At 44.8% G+C, this 20736-nt stretch overlaps 1 protein-coding gene across 1 annotated transcript in view; it reads right to left on the bottom strand.

Annotated features, from left to right (window-relative positions):
- The window catches only part of LOC101527790 (guanylate-binding protein 7), a 36833-nt gene extending 16479 nt beyond the window's left edge, over window positions 1–20354 (bottom strand). Inside the window, exons 1-2 of the mRNA XM_058681307.1 lie at window positions 20302–20354; window positions 1872–2067 (exon numbers count right to left, since the gene is read on the bottom strand). Of these exons, the coding sequence (XP_058537290.1) occupies window positions 1872–2061 (190 nt within the window). The 5' untranslated portion in view covers window positions 2062–2067; window positions 20302–20354. The remainder of the gene's footprint in view (window positions 1–1871; window positions 2068–20301) is intronic.
- Window positions 20355–20736: the final 382 nt, after the last annotated feature.

Genomic DNA, 20736 nt, shown 5'->3' with positions numbered 1-20736 from the left:
TGATAAAACTATAAATCTATAGATCAGCCAAAATTTAGAAGTTGACTTATTGAACTTAGGCAGTATGTACAGTTTTTTTCCTTTAGTGTTAACAAACATGTAAATTGTACATATAATTGTTTAATATGATCAGGAAAGGCTGAAGACATACATTAATCTGATTCTTCAATTGCATTCTAGGATATTCTGTTAAGAAATTTATACATGTAAAAAGGGATATAATACAAGAACATCCTTGACAGCCTATATCATGAATGATATAAACTAGAAATATCAGTGTTCATCAGTAACAAGTAGATAAGTAAGGTATAGTATGGGAAAACAGAAATCTGCATGGATTCTACCAGTGTAGAACCGTAACCAACTGTAATCTTGTGAGAAAACTCCAAGAATTCAGGAAAAAGGCCCTGAAGCAGTTGGAAGAGGAAAACATGGGTTAGGAACCTTGTAGGAACACAATTGATTGGAAGAGGACAATGCAAACCCATAACCAGCTGTGAATCTGTGAGGAAGCTCCAGGAACTCCGGTGCTGAAGAAGTTGGAACAGAAGACCATTGGCAGAAGAACTCCCCAATCCTCAAGCTTTAATAACAGATCAGAGACATGCTTCTAATCGTGTATGCTCTTAGTTATTAGCAGCCTGTTATGTAAATCACAGCCTGTCTCACACCCTCCTTCCTTATGCCTACATGACTCCCAGTTTTTAAAAGTCTTGGTGTTAATAAACTTTGGTTATTGACCGTCAGTAGTAGTCTATGTGTGTGATTATTCGCTCCATGCACAAAGTCCCTCACTGCTGGTCGATGAACAATATAGTATTCTCAGAAAATGGCATAATGTAAAGAAGTGCAAATAAATAAGTTTAAGATCAAAGTGAACTCATGTTAGAGTACTTACAAAACACATAGAATAGTTCTTTGAAAAGCAAACTTGTAAGAAGTGATGCTGAAAATCAAGTTATTGATGAGCTCTAGTAGTATGACTATAAGGGGTTGTGAGTTGAACTTTTGATGCTGAAAAGTTTTATTTATTGATACCAATTTCACAGGTACTAACTTAGTGTTAACTAACTTTATGTACTTGCATCCATTATGTATTCTTTTATATGTGATATACTTTATATACTGGAAAGTGTTTAATATAGAAAGTGAAGCAGATATAATTTATTATGGCATGAAGCATAACAGAATACCTTGTAGTCATTTTATATGTTAATAAACAGCAATCCCATTATTAAATGCTTTTGTGTACTTAATTTTAAAAACATTTAAAGTTTATGTTCTACTCGGTTTGCACACATAGTTTGTGGAAAAACGCCATAAGAAGTAACAACTGCAGTTTATCTCCTGAGCAAGCTATACTGGAAAGGATCAAATGGCAAGTGGATGGTTGGAGTAGTGATTAAGACAATATGTGGGTCACCTTTACCACACCAAAGTGCTTGGGCTCAAGTCCCACTTTTTCTTCTAACCCAGGTTCTTACTAGTGAATACCCTGAGGTACAGCAAGTGAATTATGAATCCTGGCAGGGGGGTTTTGGGCTCCGCTTTTGAGGACATTTAGGACTGAACCAGTAGAAAGAAAACCTTTGTCTGTATTTGTATCTTCAAACAAATAAAAATAAATAATAAAATATAAAGAGTAAGATCTATGGAGTGAATATTTTGACAGAATTATGGAAACATTTATTAATAGACTAAATAGATATTCTGGACACATGAGATTGAGGTTGTAGATTTAGAGGTGAGAATTAGATTTTTTTCCCTTTAGGGTAGTCATGTTCTCTTTAAGGTGACTCCAGACAAGGTGTGTTCAGACTGTTTTTATCACCAGTGCAAAGCAAATGACCCTTCTCCAGGGTCATACTCACCATTGTTCTGTCCTGCCAAGCGGTTCATTAGGTAGGATTTTCCTGTGTGATATAACCCTACAATGCCCACTACCATCACAGGTTGAGATATCTTGTTAAGAATATCCAGTGCCTTTGGATTTACTTTAAGCTGCTGGTTCAAATTCTCCACTAAACAGATGGGGGCCTTCATGATGATTTCACTTGCCATTGTAACCTGTAACACAAACATTTCATTCAGTAAAAAAGCAGATTATTCAAGACTCATGCATATGAGCATTCTGCTTGTGGAACATATATGTAAATTTCCCAAGTTGTATATATCCTTAATAGAAAAATACCACATCTAGCATGTCAAGGCCTCATTATAGGTAACTTACATACCTTACTTTATGATTTTTACAAAAACTCTAAAAAGTCATTGCCCTCCTACCTTAGTTAGTGAAGCCATGTGGCGAGTAAATTGACATAAAGAATACTAACCCACATACTCTCTCTCTGTATCAATCTCTTTTTCTGCATTCTAACAGAATAAATATTTTTTTTTTTATAATCTATTTCATTGTGTTGTTGACAATCTTTACATAGTTAATTACAGTTAAAGAAAGAAAAAGAAAAAAAAAAGGTTCAGGGGGATAGGGAAGTGGGTAATACTATTATGTCCACATTGTTTCCATCTTGTATCTGAGGTAAAGAGGGATATTGAGAGGGAAGCCCCACCTGGTTTCCCGCCCACCCCGAGTCCCAGATGTGGGGCATGCTCTGAGATATGTGCTCGAGTGGTGTTAATAGTTCTCCGGTTATGAATCGCTGCCAGTTTCACTCGATGAGGTCGTCCACTGATTGATATGGTCCATCATAAAGTCTCCGTTTGCCCCATATATCGCTGCCAACATATAGCTGAGATGAATGATTGATCTGCTGTCTTCTGTCTTTTCTTGATTAAAGTTCTGAGTCCAGCAGTTCGATTGGGGAGATCTCCAGAGAAACTTTGAGGTATTCCCAGACTAGTTTCTTGTATGTTCTAGCAAGCACAGGGCCCGGCACAGTCCATCACCCCGATCAGCTGGTGGTTGCAATTGCTGGGTTGGTTCTGTTTTCAGTCCCGAGTTGCACTGGAACCAATGGGTGTTGCAGTCCAGTCTGGTTCCGCCCAGCATGTACTCGGCCCTCACACAAACCAGTGGGAGCTGCAGCCTAGTCGGGGCGACCCACAATAACCCCCACCAGGCCCGCCCCCTACCCTGGTTTGCCAGTATGTGTAGCAGAAGACCAGTCTGTCCCCCATCCCATTTGGCTCTGGCACTTGTCAATGGGTATTAAAGCTTAGTTCTATCTAACCAACTCAACCATCCAGCCCTCACGGGTGTTGTTGAGTGCCTCTCTATCTAGCCATCCCAGCACCCATCCTAGTTTTCATGCCCTCCCACGGGAATATTGACCCAAGAAGGGGGAACCCACTTTTTCCCTCCCAGGTCTCTCTGTCCCGGTTTATGCACTCTTTAGGTGGTTCTGTGATTTGACTTGACAGAATTAGTCCCCAGTGCCAGCTTCTGCGGCTATGCCCAAACATCCCTCACCCACTCTAATTTATGCTTGCACCAGCAGGAATAATCAGCCCAGCCTGGCTTTTCCCTGATCTATTCCACATGCAGCGCACAGGTGTTGTAGCCTTGCATAGTCTAGTCTGTCTCTATCCCAGCCCACGCTCTCCGGTGGGAGTAGCTGTCCGGCGAGGGAACCAGCCCCTTAATCCCCCCGCCAGTTCTGCCCCTCCCTTCCTTCCTGGATCTCATGTGTGCTGGTTGGGTGCTGCATTCATATCCAGTACAGGCAACCACGCCCTGGCATTCCATAATGTGTACTGGTTTTGTCGCGACCAAACCCGGCTCATCCCACACTCTGATCTGGTGATCGGATTTGCCAGTGGGTGATACAGACTGATTCAGCCTGGTCTGCTCCTGACCCATGCTGAATGTGTGCCAGTGGGAAACTTTCCATGGCCTATTCTGGGCTGTTTCCTATCATGCTTCTTGCGCTTACCTGCAGGGACTGTGTCCTGCCAGAGGAGTTGCCCAGGCTCCTCCATCAGAACCCCTCCCAATGGCAGGTTTTGCGCATGCCAGGGGGTCCTTGAGCCAACCCAACTCAGTTCACCTCCTGCCCTAGCAGGAACAGTGGCTTTTCCTGGCTGGCTTTCACCCCATTCTGGTTCTTGTTGTTGGATGTTTCAGCCCAGCCATGGCTCGTCCATACCCACATACAGCTCACGCATGGCTCAGTAGGGGGTTGAGACCCAGCCTAGTCAGTCCCACATCTACCCCCTGGTTCTCCATGGCACCAGATGGTGTTGGGGTCTGAACTGGCCTGGTGCATCCAATCCCAGCCCACACTAGTGCCTCGGGTGACTGCAACTGTTTCCTAGATAGAACGCAGCTCCAATTCTAGCACATACGCCCCTTGGTGGGAACCTTAACCTAGTTAGGGTGTTACCTCCCCGATTGGGCTTGTTCCTAGCTGTAAATCATGCACCTGCCCGTGGTTGCTCTGTGGACCAGTAGGTGCAAGAGCCTAGCTCAGTATGACCTGTGTTCCATGCTGGTTTCTAGTTTTGCTTGTAGACAAAGGTTTGCTCAGTCCTGCCCAGTACATTACGGTCCATTACCAATTTACACATTTTGGAGCTACTATGCCCTGCTAGTCTGACCCCCAGATTTGGACGGCATGTTCACCAGCGAGAGCTATGACTCGCCAGGGGAGCTTCCCAAGTACCTCCACTTGATCCACTCCCAAACCCAGTTTACATACATGCCATTGGTTTTTAGGCCAGTGCCCGGTGTACTCTGGCCTCCCATTTGGCCTTGTATGAGCTGGTGAATGTTGCAGCCCGGCCCACCCCACAGCCTATTCAGGATGCACATTTGGGTGCTGCTGCCTTGCCCAGTCCAGTCTATGGTGGATCCCTTTACCTGTGATTGATGGCAGGCTCCTTGGTCACACCTAGCTTAGTCCATAACCACCTAAAATTTAGGTTTACCAGTGGGGCCAAACTTTCTACAGGGTGTGGCCCACACATCCTGCACAGAGTCCACCCCAGTATAAGGTTCTAGAGTGCTAGTAAAAATTATGGACCTGCCTAATGTGACCAGTCTCCTGAACCAACATCATGTCAGGCAAAAAAATATCCTGCTAGACAATCCGGGGCTTATCATTTGCATTACAGGTGTTCAAATCTCAGCATTAATAACTGATTAGAAGTTCTTCAAAAGAAGAGTTACTGGCATTGGGAATCTTTAGGATTGACTCAGAACCCAGAAACAGTGGGGTCACCCTAGAGCTATCTAAGCAGCAATTCGGACATCCCTTACCCCAGAGCTCCCCGGCCGGGCGGTCAGCAGGCAAAGCCTGGCACCACATGGTGCACTGGCCGCCCTGGATGAGGCCGAGGACTCGTTCACTGCCTTGCGGCAGTGTCTTTGGCGTGAGCCCCCAGCATTGGGTCCGACCCGGCAGGGGCACCCCCCACAGCCGCCACACTGTGAGGAGCGGCAGTTGCCCCCGAATCCCAAGGCCCGAACCCCTCCCAAACTCACCTAGCTGCCAGATATTAGCAGCTGGGTGGAGCTAGGAATTTTAAGCCAGTTCCCAAGTTCCCACATGGTGCACTTACCCTGAGGAATGAGCTCTCTTGGGTCCTGGATGAGGCCGAGGACTCGTTCACTGCCTTGCGGCAGTGTCTTTGGCGTGAGCCCCCAGCATTGGGTCCGACCCGGCAGGGGCACCCCCCACAGCCGCCACACTGTGAGGAGCGGCAGTTGCCCCCGAATCCCAAGGCCCGAACCCCTCCCAAACTCACCTAGCTGCCAGATATTAGCAGCTGGGTGGAGCTAGGAATTTTAAGCCAGTTCCCAAGTTCCCACATGGTGCACTTACCCTGAGGAATGAGCTCTCTTGGGTCCTGGATGAGGCCGAGGACTCGTTCACTGCCTTGCGGCAGTGTCTTTGGCGTGAGCCCCCAGCATTGGGTCCGACCCGGCAGGGGCACCCCCCACAGCCGCCACACTGTGAGGAGCGGCAGTTGCCCCCGAATCCCAAGGCCCGAACCCCTCCCAAACTCACCTAGCTGCCAGATATTAGCAGCTGGGTGGAGCTAGGAATTTTAAGCCAGTTCCCAAGTTCCCACATGGTGCACTTACCCTGAGGAATGAGCTCTCTTGGGTCCTGGATGAGGCCGAGGACTCGTTCACTGCCTTGCGGCAGTGTCTTTGGCGTGAGCCCCCAGCATTGGGTCCGACCCGGCAGGGGCACCCCCCACAGCCGCCACACTGTGAGGAGCGGCAGTTGCCCCCGAATCCCAAGGCCCGAGCCCCTCCCAAACTCACCTAGCTGCCAGATATTAGCAGCTGGGTGGAGCTAGGAATTTTAAGCCAGTTCCCAAGTCCCCACATGGTGCACTTACCCTGAGGAATGAGCTCTCTTGGGTCCTGGATGAGGCCGAGGACTCGTTCACTGCCTTGCGGCAGTGTCTTTGGCGTGAGCCCCCAGCATTGGGTCCGACCCGGCAGGGGCACCCCCCACAGCCGCCACACTGTGAGGAGCGGCAGTTGCCCCCGAATCCCAAGGCCCGAACCCCTCCCAAACTCACCTAGCTGCCAGATATTAGCAGCTGGGTGGAGCTAGGAATTTTAAGCCAGTTCCCAAGTTCCCACATGGTGCACTTACCCTGAGGAATGAGCTCTCTTGGGTCCTGGATGAGGCCGAGGACTCGTTCACTGCCTTGCGGCAGTGTCTTTGGCGTGAGCCCCCAGCATTGGGTCCGACCCGGCAGGGGCACCCCCCACAGCCGCCACACTGTGAGGAGCGGCAGTTGCCCCCGAATCCCAAGGCCCGAGCCCCTCTCAAACTCACCTAGCTGCCAGATATTAGCAGCTGGGTGGAGCTAGGAATTTTAAGCCAGTTCCCAAGTTCCCACATGGTGCACTTACCCTGAGGAATGAGCTCTCTTGGGTCCTGGATGAGGCCGAGGACTCGTTCACTGCCTTGCGGCAGTGTCTTTGGCGTGAGCCCCCAGCATTGGGTCCGACCCGGCAGGGGCACCCCCCACAGCCGCCACACTGTGAGGAGCGGCAGTTGCCCCCGAATCCCAAGGCCCGAGCCAGAATAAATATTTTTTAAAAAAGTTTCCCAGAAATGTTCAGGATAGATGAGAAAGACAAGAAATAATGTCGCTGCCTTAACAACATTAAATTTTGAGATAAATAGTGGAAGAATATGATGTTAATTCTACAAACGCGGGGGAGGGAATCAAGATGGCAGAATAGGGTAAGGACAAATTTAAACAGATGGAAAAACATTTAATCAGGATGAAGCAGAAATGACACTTTCCAGGAAATAGAAAAGGACAGAACAACAGCAGAGGGGTACCCGGTGATGGACAGACACAGGAAAGCAGCGGACACAACGGTGTGGTGTTGCAGTGACTGATACTCCAGCAGCATTCAGCTAATGGTGATCTGAACTCCACCAACAACCAGGGGGGGAGATACTTTCACTGGGAGCTTGGGAGGTAAACCCCCCAAAGACCTGTCCATCCTGCTGGTCCATTTGATTTGACCAGGAGCAGAGACAGAGCAGCAGATCCCAGATGGACAGTGTGAGAACAAGGTGGATTTCACAGCCTGATCAGCCCCCTAGAGCCTAATTGGGCGCCATTTTGCATAAGGAGGCAAAGGACTGAGCATGCACTGAGCTGGGAGTGAACTCATTTCTGACTCAGTGAACTGCAGCAACGTGGCATTCTATGGGTTCCACTAAGACAGGTCTGGGTAGCCCTCAGACCTGATGGCCAGCAGATCAAGAACTCTAGTAGGAGTACATCAGATGCCATTTTGTACACTATGGCAAAAACTTTAGGATTGCAGGGGACAACAGTGAACTGCACGTGTGCTGAGCTTGTGAGAACTCACTGAGTTCAGTGGATTGCACTGGTCCCACAGGAAAATAATACTGATTGTGGCATCGTACAGGTCAAAATAGGTCCGTGTGGCACCCAGACCTAACATCCAACAGCTTCCAACAAGATCAGTGCCACCAACAACCTAATTATATACGACACCTGGTGTCTCTCTAATCCTGGGACATGCTCCAACCAGAAGTGGGAGAAAGTTTGCAGAGACAACAGCACAACATTAGCAAGTATCACAGCAGGTAGAGAGTAGTGAGCCAGGAGCTGGGGCTGTGGAGACCATGGTGGAAATGTGACATAAGAACCCAAACCTGGAACTCACTGGAGGGAGTGGTACAAGTGGCTGCAAGCAAAGAGTTGTGTACCAACAGCAATAAGTAAAATCGCATTGTAGACCTGTGGGTGACACAGCTTAGAATCCTGCCCCAAGCAGAAGACTCTGCTAACCAGAAGTACAATGATCAAGAGCAAAAGAAGAGACAAAGGCACAATGAGTATTACAGAAAACTCCCCTGCAAAAGAGCAAAACCCTATGCCAACCTCAGAGTTCACTGAGGAAGACATCGAGAAAATGGAGGACACAGAATTCAGAAAACTCATTTTAAAGCTTCTGATCAACAATAAGAAGCACATACAAGAGTTCAAAGAATTTAAGGAAGCAATAAAGCAAATCAAGGCTGTTATATCAGAAATTGAGAACACAGTAGAGCAAATTAAAAGTACAGTGGAGAGTCTCCAGAGGAAACAAGCAGAGGAAAGAATCTCAGAATTGGAAGGTATTTCCTGTCACCAGGGGGAAGCAAACAAAAAACTGGAAGCAGAGCTGGATCAGGCCAAAAAAAGTATTCAAGAACTGAAAGACACTATTAAGAGGCCAAATATAAGAGTTATGGGAACCCCAGAAGGTGCAGAAAGAAAAACTGGTTTTACAAATGTATTTAATGAAACAAAAAAGGAAAATTTCCCTAATCTAGAGAAAGAATTGGGAAACAAGTTCCAGGAGGAGCACAGAACTCCCAACAGGCTTGATCAAAAGTGATCTTCACCAAGACACATGATCATCAAGCTCTCTTCAATTGAACATAAGGAAAAGATCCTTAAGTGCGCACGTGAAAAAAATCAATTAACATATAAAGGAATGCCAATTAAGCTCACAGGAGATCTCTCATAGGAAACTCTACAGGTAAGAAGAGAGTGGCGTGACATATTCCAGATTCTAAAAGAAAAAAATTATCGGCCTAGGATAACATATCCAGCAAAGCTTTCTTTTGTCTTTGAAAATGTTATAAAATTCTTCCACAAGGAAGAAAAGTTAAAAGAATCTTCCTCTCCCAAGCCTGTCCTACAAATGATACTTCAAGATGTTCTCTTCACAGAGAAGAGGAATAGCACCCAACAAAACTAAAGGCAAACGGGAAGAACATCCCAGTAAAATGACAACAGAAGACTAAACCAATGAACAACCCATTCTTAAAATGACAGAACCAACACACCATTTATACATATTAAACTGTGAATGTAAATGGCTTAAGCTCAATCAAACGTCATAGAGTAGCAGACTGATTAAAAAACAAACTCATCAATTCATTGTCTAGAAGAGACATTTCACCAACAAAAATCAGCAGAAACTATATCTCATGGATTTTGTTGTTTTCTGTTGGTTTCATCTCTTCAAAACACTTTCTTCTGATTAAATCATTCAATGATTCGTAGATAATACAGCAGCATCATTTTCTTCAAGAAGCTTCTTGATTTACATTTTTTCAGCTACATGTTAATTATTTAGTAGCATGTTATTTAACTTTGTGGTATGGTTAATTTTTTTTTATCTTCCTGTTGTTAATTTTGTTTTGTGGCTTTTCATTTAAGGGGATATATAATAGCTGTGTAATGGAGAGTGTCATATCTAGTTACATGTGATTTAACTTCATGGCATTGTAACTTTCTATTTTTCTTTCTGTTTTTGATTTTGTATTATGGCTTTTCATTTGAGGGGATGTACAGTAACTGTGAAATGGAGACTAACATATCCAGATGTGAGGAAACAATGTAGTATGCATCTCTACTTCCAGACAAAGATGGACTTACAATGAAACTGTTTACTATACCTTGACAATAGGGTGCTGGACTCTCTGCCATTGTCCCTGCTTGCAATGATGGACATATGACTGTGTATGAGGGACTATACTTTAGTAATGATATAGTGGAACTAGGTGGGGCGGAGCGAATTATGGAGGGGATAAGGGAAATGCCAGGAGCCTATGGAACTGTATCATAAAATGATAATAATAATAATAAAATTTTAAAAATTCTACAAACGTTTCATGACTACCTACTGTGTCCTGGGCCTGTTCCAGTGTGAAACTACAAACAAAATTAACTGAAATTTGTTGGATGAAGCTCTGTTTAAGTGAGGGGAGAATGCACAAAACAAATAAGTAAACAAAAGCGTACTGGATAATCATAAATATCGAGTTGCCCTGGTACATTATAGCTAATGCTGAACTTGAAATACAAGTGTTCAGCTCAGGGTTTAAATCACAGATTGCTGCTGTTTAAAAGTTGTGTGGCCACAATATAGGATCATCCAAGGTCTTCACCATCAGATGAATGGATTAATAATATGTTATACAAACACTCATCCATAGACACACATATAGACATATAAACAAACACTGAAATGTTATTCACCTATAAAAATAGTGATATTCTATTATTTGCATCAAAATGGTGACAAATGGGGAATGTCATGTTGAGAAAAGAAGCTGAACACAGAGAGATGGATACAACCTCTCATCTCTAATATGTAGGAGCTAAAATTTTAGAAAAATTGTAAAAAGTAAACAAGTCAGAAACTCCTTTGTGTATCAGTACTATTGCAAATAGAGTTTGCAAAATTTTGTTTAATATCTTTATCAAACAAATTGTTAAGAGCGCTAATCATAATTTTGAATGTCTAGGGTTATTAAAAAATTTAATGTATGCAGACAGAGAGAGCAGTTGGAGTAAAAAATTGCAGCATGAAGCTGGAGAAAGAAAATTACAGCATCAGCTGAGCAAAGCTCTCAGGAGGTCACTGGAGGGAAGCAGGAACTATGCAGAGGAGAAAAACTGCTGCAGCCAGCTGCCAAAGAGGAAGGTAAGCATAGGGAAGCTGTGGGAAGGTAGCCCAACCTGCAGACAAAAGCCTAGTTAGTGGATTTGCAGCCCACACAAAGGGAACAGGAGCAGTACCCAATGTACTGCCATATCCTTCATGTGCATCTGTGTATGCCATCCAATGCTCTTAGTACTCAGTGCATCTTAGCTACTTAGTAGGCCCAGTTCTGACACACACTCCACCATCAGACCATAGATCCTGTTGTCCTCCCCATGATTGGAGTTCTGAATCCAGAAGGTCAGTTGGGAGGATGCTGACATAAACCTTGTCTAAGGCAATCAAAGACCTGCTATTGTATGTGATTGCCAGTTTGGGGTTTGGCAGTCAATTAGCCAATGCACACACTGGTAATTGTAATTGCTGGGTCAGTTCTATCTCCAATCTCATCTCTTACATAAACCAATGGATGTTGTGGCCCAGCCCAACACTGACCAACACACACTCTGCCCTCACATCAATCAGCCAGTCCTTCAACCTAGTCTGAATGAACCTCTAATAACCCCCTTAGGGCCCATACCCAGTCATGGTTCATTTGTGTACTAGTATATGCAGCACACTTGCCCAGTATGTCCCATATCGCATTTGGCTCTCATATACATCAATGGGCACTGAAACTTAGCTCAACCCAAATAATCCCACTATTCAGCTGTCCTACACCCACCCTGGTACAGAAACATAGGGTATGATCACTGGAGCAGAATAGAAACCCCAGGAGCAAGTGCACAAATGGACAGCCAACTAATCTTTAAAACAAAACTCAAAATAATTCAGGAAAAAAGCCTGGTCTCTTTAACAAATGTTATTGGGAAAATTGGAAAGCAGCCTGTAAAAATAAGGAACAAGACACCTGCCTTTCACCATATAAAAAAATCAAGTCTAAATGAATAAGGACCTAAGTGTACACCCAGAAATCATCAAATTATTTAAAAATAACATAGGCAACACTCTATAAGACATAGGCCTAGGCAAGGACTTGCTGGAAAAATTATCAAAAGCACAGGTCATTGATTTTTTTTCTTAGTTTCATCTCTTCCAAACATTTTCTTCCTCATTAAATTCTTCAATGACTCATAGATCATACAGTAGCATCACTTTCTTCAAAAAGGGTCTTGATTTTCTTTTTCATTTCTTCAGTGACACATTAGTCATTTAGTAGCATGTTACTTAACTTCATGGTGTTGTTAATTTGTCTTCTTTTCTTCCTGTTGTTGATTTTGTTTTGTGGCTTTTCATTTAAGGGGATGGATAGTAACTGTGAAATGGAGACTATCATATCTAGCAGCATGTTATTTAACTTCATGACATTGTAATTTTCTATTTCTATTTCTCTTTCTGTTTTTGATTTTGTATTGTGGCTTTTCATTTAAGGGGATGTATAGCAACTGTGTAATGGAGACTATCATATCCAGATGTGAGGATACAACGCAGTATGCATCTCTACTTCCAGACAACAACTGACCCCGTAAGATAGAGGTCTAGGTAAGGACTAGTTAGAAAAGTCATAAAAAGCACAGGCCATCAAAACTGAAGTGAACAAATGGGACCACATCAAACTAAGAAGCTTCTCTACAGCAAAGGAAAGAGAACAAAGTGAAGAAACAACCAACAGAATGGGAGATATTTTTTGCACACTACATAACAGATAGGGGGCTATATCCAGGATACGCAAAGAACTCTAGAAAAACAATAGCAACAAACCAGTTAAGAAATGAGTGAAGGAAATCAGCAGACATTTTTCTTCTTTTTTTTTAAATCTATTTTATTGTGTTGTTGTTGACAATCTTTACATAGTTAATTACAGTTAAAGGAAAAAGAAGAAAAAAAAAGAAAAAAAAGGTTCAGGGAGATAGGGAAGTGGGTAATACTATTATGTCCATATTGTTTCCATCATGTATCTGAGGTAAAGAGGGATATTGAGGGAGGAGCCCCACCCGGTTTCCCGCCCACCCAAAGTCCCGGATGTGGGGCATGCTCTGAGATATGTGCTCAAGCGGTGTTAATAGTTCTCCAGTTATGAATCGCTGCCAGTTTCACTCGATGAGGTCGTCCACTGATTGATATGGTCCATCATAAAGTCTCCGTTTGCCCCATATTTCGCTGCCAACATATAGCTGAGATGAATGATTGATATGCTCTGTCTTCTGTCTTTTCTTGATTAGAGTTCTGAGTCCAGCAGTTCGATTGGGGAGATCTCCAAAGAAACTTTGAGGTATTCCCAGATTAGTTTCTTATATGTTCTAGCAAGCACAGGGCCCGGCACAGTCCATCACCCCAATCAGCTGGTGGTTGCAATTGCTGGGTTGGTTCTGTTTTCAGTCCCGAGTTGCACTGGAACCAATGGGTGTTGCAGTCCAGTCTGGTTCTGCCCAGCATGTACTCGGCCCTCACACTAACCAGTGGGAGCTGCAGCCTAGTTGGGGCGACCCACAATAACCCCCACCAGGCCCACCCCCTACCCTGGTTTGCCAGTATGTGTAGCAGAAGACCAGTCTGTCCCCCATCCCATTTGGCTCTGGCACTTGTCAATGGGTATTAAAGCTTAATTCTATCTAACCAACTCAACCATCCAGCCCTCACGGGTGTTGTTGAGTGCCTCTCTATCTAACCATCCCAGTCCCCATCCTAGTTTTCATGCCCTCCCACGGGAATAGTGACCCAAGAAGGGGGAACCCACTTTTTCCCTCCCAGGTCTCTCTGTCCCGGTTTATGCACTCTTTAGGTGGTTCTGTGATTTGACTTGACAGAATTAGTCCCCAGTGCCAGCTTCTGCGGCTATGCCCAAACATCCCTCACCCACTCTAATTTATGCTTGCACCAGCAGGAATAATCAGCCCAGCCTGGCTTTTCCCTGATCTATTCCACATGCAGCGCACAGGTGTTGTAGCCTTGCATAGTCTAGTCTGTCTCTATCCCAGCCCACGCTCTCCGGTGGGAGTAGCTGTCCGCCAAGGGGACCAACCCCTTAATCCCCCCGCCAGTTCTGCCCCTCCCTTCCTTCCTGGATCTCACGTGTGCTGGTTGGGTGCTGCATTCATATCCAGTACAGGCAACCACGCCCTGGCATTCCATAATGTGTACTGGTTTTGTCGCGACCAAACCCGGCTCATCCCACACTCTGATCTGGTGATCAGATTTGCCAGTGGGTGACATGAACTGATTCAGCCTGGTCTGCTCCTGACCCATGCTGAATGTGTGCCAGTGGGAAACTTCCCATGGCCTATTCTGGACTGTTTCCCATCATGCTTCTTGCGCTTACCTGCAGGGACTGTGTCCTGCCAGAGGAGTTGCCCAGGCTCCTCCATCAGAACCCCTCCCAATGGCAGGTTTTGCGCATGCCAGGGGGTCCTTGAGCCAACCCAACTCAGTTCACCTCCTGTCCTAGCAGGAACAGTGGCTTTTCCTGGCTGGCTTTCACCCCATTCTGGTTCACACTGTTGGATGTTTCAGCCCGGCCATGGCTCGTCCATACCCACATACAGCTCACGCATGGCTCAGTAGGGGGTTGAGACCCAGCCTAGTCAGTCCCACATCTACCCTCTGGTTCTCCATGACAGCAGATGGTGTTGGGGTCTGAACTGGCCTGGTGCATCCAATCCCAGCCCACACTAGTGCCTCGGGTGACTGCAACTGTTTCCTAGATAGAACGCAGCTCCAATTCTAGCACATACGCCCCTTGGTGGGAACCTCAACCTAGTTAGGGTGTCCCATTGCCTCCCCGATTGGGCTTGTTCCTAGCTGTAAATCATGCACCTGCCCGTGGTTGCTCTGTGGACCAGTAGGTGCAAGAGCCTAGCTCAGTATGACCTGTGTTCCATGCTGGTTTCTAGTTTTGCTTGTAGACAAAGGTTTGCTCAGTCCTGCCCAGTACATTACGTTCCATTACCAATTTACACATTTTGGAGCTACTATGCCCTGCTTGTCCTACCCCCAGATTTGGACGACGTGTTCACCAGCGAGAGCTATGACTCGCCAGGGGAGCTTCCCAAGTACCTCCACTTGATCCACTCCCAAACCCAGTTTACATACATGCCATTGGTTTTTAGGCCAGTGCCGGTGTACTCTGGCCTCCCATTTGGCCTTGTATGAGCTGGTGAATGTTGCAGCCCTGCCCACCCCACACCCTGTTCAGGATGCACATTTGGGTGCTGCTGCCTTGCCCAGTCCAGTCTATGGTGGATCCCTTAACCTGTGATTGATGGCAGGCTCCTTGGTCACACCTAGCTTAGTCCATAACCACCTAAAATTTAGGTTTACCAGTGGGGCTAAACTTTCTACAGGGTGTGGCCCACACGTCCTGCACAGAGTCCACCCCAGGATAAGGTTCTAGAGTGCTAGTTAAAATTATGGACCTGCCTAATGTGACCAGTCTCCTGAACCAACATCATGTCAGGCAAAAAAATATCCTGCTAGACAATCCGGGGCTTATCATTTGCATTACAGGTGTTCAAATCTCAGCATTAATAACTGATTAGAAGTTCTTCAAAAGAAGAGTTACTGGCATTGGGAATCTTTAGGATTGACTCAGAACCCAGAAACAGTGGTGTCACCCTAGAGCTATCTAAGCAGCAATTCGGACCTCCATTACCCCAGAGCTCCCCGGCCGGGTGGCCAGCAGTCACAGCCTGGCACCACATGGTGCACTGGCCGCCCTGGGTGAGGCCGAGGACTCGTTCACTGCCTTGCAGCAGCGTCTTTGGCGTGAGCCCCCAGCATTGGGTCTGACCCAGCAGGGGCACCCCCCACAGCCGCCACACTGTGAGGAGCGGCAGTTGCCCCCAAACCCAAGCCCGAACTCCTCCCAAACTCACCTAGCTGCCAGATATTAGCAGCTGGGTGGAGCTAGGAATTTTAAGCCAGTTCCCAAGTTCCCACATGGTGTACTTACCCTGAGGGAAGAGCTCTCTTGGGTCCTGGGTGAGGCCGAGGACTCGTTCACTGCCTTGCGGCAGCGTCTTTGGCATGAGCCCCCAGCATTGGGTCCGACCCAGCAGGGACACCCCCCACAGCCGCCACACTGTGAGGAGCGGCAGTTGCCCCCAAACCCAAGCCCAAACTCCTTCAGACATTTTTTAAAGAACAAATTCAAATGGCAAACAGACATATGAAACAATGTTCAAGCTTTCTAGCAATAAGGGAAATACAAATAAAAGCTACATTGAATTTCCACTTCCTGCAGTGAGAATGATCTACTTACAGAAAACTACTAGAAGCATCTGCTAGTGAGGATGTGGGGGGAAAGGAACCCTAATCCACTGTTGGTGGGAGTGTAGACTAGAGTCATCACTATGGAAATCAATATGGACAGTACTCAAGTAATGGAAAATTTAGCTACCATATGATTGAGCTATCCCACTCCTAGGAATATATCAAAAATGGCTGATATATACATATGAGAAAGCAACTTGCATCCCTGTGTTCACTGCAGCAGAATCAACAATAGCAAAAACATGGAAACAACATAGATGTCCATTGAAAGAGGATTAGATAAAAAAAATGCTACATTTACTTTGTGGAATACTACTCAGTCCCTAAAAAGAACAAAATTCTACCTTTTGCAATCAGTGGTCCCAACTGGAGACCATCATGCTCAGTGAAATGAGCCAGATCCAAATACCATATGTTTTCTCTGGTATAATACAGCTTCCATCCAAAATACAAAACAAAAAGATGTAAAGGTAGCTATGTATACACTTGTAATCTCACGAAGGAAGGATGTAGTGGAGACTGGAGTACAAGGAATCAAAGATCAGCAGAATGAATCCCTACTCCTGGATTAAAGTAAGCCCTCAATTAAATGTTTAAATGTACCCAGACAACAACGTACTAGACTTGCTACCATTGCTTAGACCAAAAATGGCATGACCCATGTAAAGAGCAGATTGTTGGACTTAAGACTACTGACAGACTCTATTATTATAAAACACAGGGTAGAATTGAGAGGAGAGAAAAGGGAGGATGAAGGCGACAAGGGAGGAAGCCCTATACCTGCAAAACTTTAAAACAGAAAATAAGAATTTTTAAAATAAATATGTGTAAATGAAATTGACATTCTCTTGATTTGTTATTATTCATAGCCTTTGTCTCTTTATTCAACTAGGGTCTTTTTACTTTTCATTTATTAAACTACTTGGTAGAACATTAAACCTCTGATTATAATGCAAATTCACAATGTAATCTCAAAAACTCAAAGAGAAAAGAAGGGAAGAAGGTAGAAAAGGAACAATCATTATATTATGAGTTGTATCCATGAAGCACATTAAATCTGTTCTCTTGAGTCCAGTGCAGTGGTCTAGTGGCTAAAGTCCTTGCCTTGAATGCACTGAGATCCCATTTGGGCAACAGTTCTGATCCCAACAGCCCCACTTTCCATCCATTTCCCTGCTTGTCACCTGGGAAAGTCGTTGAGGACAGACAGCCCAAAGCCTTGGGACCCTGCACCCACATGGGAGACCTGGAGGAAGTTCCAGGCTCCTGGCTTCAGATCGGCACTGAACCCGCCATTGTGGCCACTTGGGAGGGGTGAATCATCGGACAGAAGATCTTACTCTCTGTCTCGCATCCTTTCTGTATATCTGATTTTGCAATAAAAACAAGTAAATTCTTAAAAAAAATCGATTCTCTTTATATTGTATCAATAAAATATTTTAAAATAAAGAAAATAGCTTAAAATATTTAAAATAATTCAAATCATTATCCATTGCCTGAGTCTTCCTTGAATATGCACTTTATTTTTGTAAACTTAGATTTTTCTCATCAGTGTTAAATGTAATTAGTAATGACTATTTAATTCATTAGTGTATTACTGAGAAAAATAGAATCACTGGGAACTTTTTAAGCCATGATGAAAATACTTTTCCACAATAAGCATGTAATAAAATGCATTAGCATCAGCTCACTTGCTTTTTAAGATGAAAATTATCAAGGGGTTGCAATGGTGGTTGAATAGAGAAAAGGCATTCTGATTTTGAACAGGGAAAGCTAACAAAAGAAAAAATAGAGTAATCATGCTTCTAGGGGAAGTTTGAGGGAAGTTTATGAGACAAGTTCCAGAAAGCAGAGAGACATGCTGGAGCAGCATGGAGAATGTACTCATGTGAAAACAAGTAGAGAGAGAAGATGGTGGATCTGGAGAGGTGAGAGCAGACCACCGCAGCCAGTCACTGGCAACACTGCCAGACATAGAATCTCTGGATTTGGACTTCACGACAGGCTGGATGCAGGGTTCTCCCAGATCATGGTAGAGGTGGTAAGGTGGGGGAAGCAAATCTCTTTCTGTTATAGCCCCACACAAGTGCCCAGGTGAGAGGGGAGGTAGTGCCATTTGGGGGAAGGAGAGTTTGTGCTCAGACCAGCCAGGAGAGACCATCGTCTTTAGACTATTAGTCTCAGCAGGGCTTGTGGGATTATGGAACATGCCAGGTTCTGTGTGGGCATGATCAGGTGATCACACCAAAGTCATAAACTCATGGTCTCCACTAACTCTGAGTTAAGGCTAGTAGCCTGGCAGGGAGCTGCACACTCATCTAAGACTATGAGGAACGCATATGCCCACACCCAGCTACAGGCTCTGGAGTGCAAGCTTCTGAGCAGTGTACTCATAAATAGCTGGCACTGGGCATGCCTCCTAGGACCCACCCACAGGCAAAGTGGGTGCACTCAGGGCTGGGTGAAACCTATGCCCTATTTGATTGTGGTATCCTAGTGCACAAAGACTGTGGAAACTCTGTAACTGCATGATAATGTGTGGTGTATAGCTGGATCTCAGAGGATTCAATGTGTCTGACATCAGAGACTAACAGATGCCCATTTACCTGATGTGGGTCATTGCAGGTCTATGCTCAGACAGAGGGCTTCATCAATTTTTTGTGTGGTACAAGTCCTGGTATGGGTGGGAGTTACAGTTACAGTTGCCTGACCTCAGGTGTTGAGAGGTGGGCTGTGATTACTCTAACATTATGCTCAAACTTTAAGCAGTGAAACATAAAGAAAAGATTTTAAAATATGCATGAAAGAAACATCAGTTTACCTTCAAAGGCTCCCCCATTAGACTAATAAATGACTTCTCATCAGAAATAACACAGGCTTGGAGAAAATGGAAAGACATGGTCTAGGTCCTAGGAGAAACTGCCATCTTAGAAAACTTTCCAGTAAACCTCTCCTTTACAAATTAAGGTGAAATAGACACTATCCAAAACAAACAGAAATTGAGTTTACCACCATCCATCTGGGCTATACTTGTGCTTATGAACATGCTGTATATAGAATAGAGAATTGTGGGCCCGGCATGATAGCATAGTGGTTAAGGTTCTCAGCTTGAACGCACTGGGATCCCATATGGTCACCGGTTCTAATCCCGGCAGCCCTGCTTCTCATCCAGCTCCCTGCCTATGGCCTAGGAATGCAGTGGAGGACGGTCCAAAGCTTTGGGACCCTGCACCTGCATGGGAGACCCGGAGGCTCCTGGCTTTGGATTGGCTCAGCTCCAGCTGTTGCAGTCACTTGAGGAATGAACCATTGGACAGAAGATTTTTTTCTCTGTCTCTCCTCTCTGTACATCTGCCTTTCCAATAAATCTTTTAAAAAAACTGTATCTAAAAAATAAAAAGAATAGAGAATTGTAATCCTTGTAAATGATAGAATGTGAAGATAGAAGATCTTGTAAAAGTACAATGAAAATCAACAGCTAATAGTAGAAATATTTATGGAAAAACATTACAAGTCATTACTTTTCTGTAATAGACCAGAATGCAAATAGCCCAAATTCTCCAATAAAAGTACACAGAATGAAGTAATGAATTAGAAAACAAAACCTATCTATTTGCTAACTGCAGGAAATACACCTCACCAAAACAGATAGACATGGAGGGAAAATGAAAACGTAGAAAAGATATCGCATGCCAAGAGAAAGAAAAAATGAGCAGAGGTAGCAATTCTAATAGAAATAGAAATCTATGAAATAAAATAGATTTTAACACAGAAACTGTCATAAGGGACAATGAAGAAGAGCTTAGTCTGATGATTAAGGGATCAAACGGTAAGATTTCCCTATAGTAAACATATATGTGCCCAACCAGGGTATCCGGCTATTTGAAACAATTGTTAGCAGGTCTGAGGACAACACAGAGAAAGAGCGCTGCAGGCACCACTCCAGGACCCGAGATCATCCTTTCTCTGCCAGCACCCACAATCTGTGCCACTGACTGCACTGAGAATTGCTGCCCATCATTGTTAGTGAAGGAAAGGGTCGTGGGCAACCCAGGACCACCATCCACTTACCCAGCCGAGGTACTGGAATCAGCACCAGGTCTTCTGCTACCCACACTCACCTCTTGCACTCCAGCACTGGTCTGACTCCTCTGAAACCCTTCCTTAAGAAGCTGAACCAATGATAAGGATACAAGTGAAAATGAAACCAGACTCAGGTGTAGTCAGTTGGTTTGCAAGCAGTCAGAAAAAAAGATTTGTGAGATGCGTCTGAATTCAAGTCTATAATTCCAAGCTAGTTTCTGAATCCACACACAGGGATGGAGCCCCTGTGTGCCAGTTCCCTGGTGGCTGCCACGGACACTGCCTGGGTTACACTACAGACTCCAGGGCAAATTGATTGATCTAGCAAACAGGTCCAGAATCGAGCCCAGGAGAGACAATTGTATTTTTTTTCTTCTTGTACCTGGGGAGAGTGGGGAAAGAAGGTGACAAGCTTTGTCCCAGCAGCTTCACTGCATCAGTACCCAGAAACAGGGGAGAGCTGCCCCATCTCA

Source organism: Ochotona princeps, chromosome 2 (assembly GCF_030435755.1).
Source record: "Ochotona princeps isolate mOchPri1 chromosome 2, mOchPri1.hap1, whole genome shotgun sequence".
In the NCBI taxonomy this organism is placed as follows: Eukaryota; Metazoa; Chordata; class Mammalia; order Lagomorpha; family Ochotonidae; genus Ochotona; species Ochotona princeps.
Note: the sequence above shows the minus strand (reverse complement) of the source record. Positions and strands in the feature narration are given on the sequence as shown.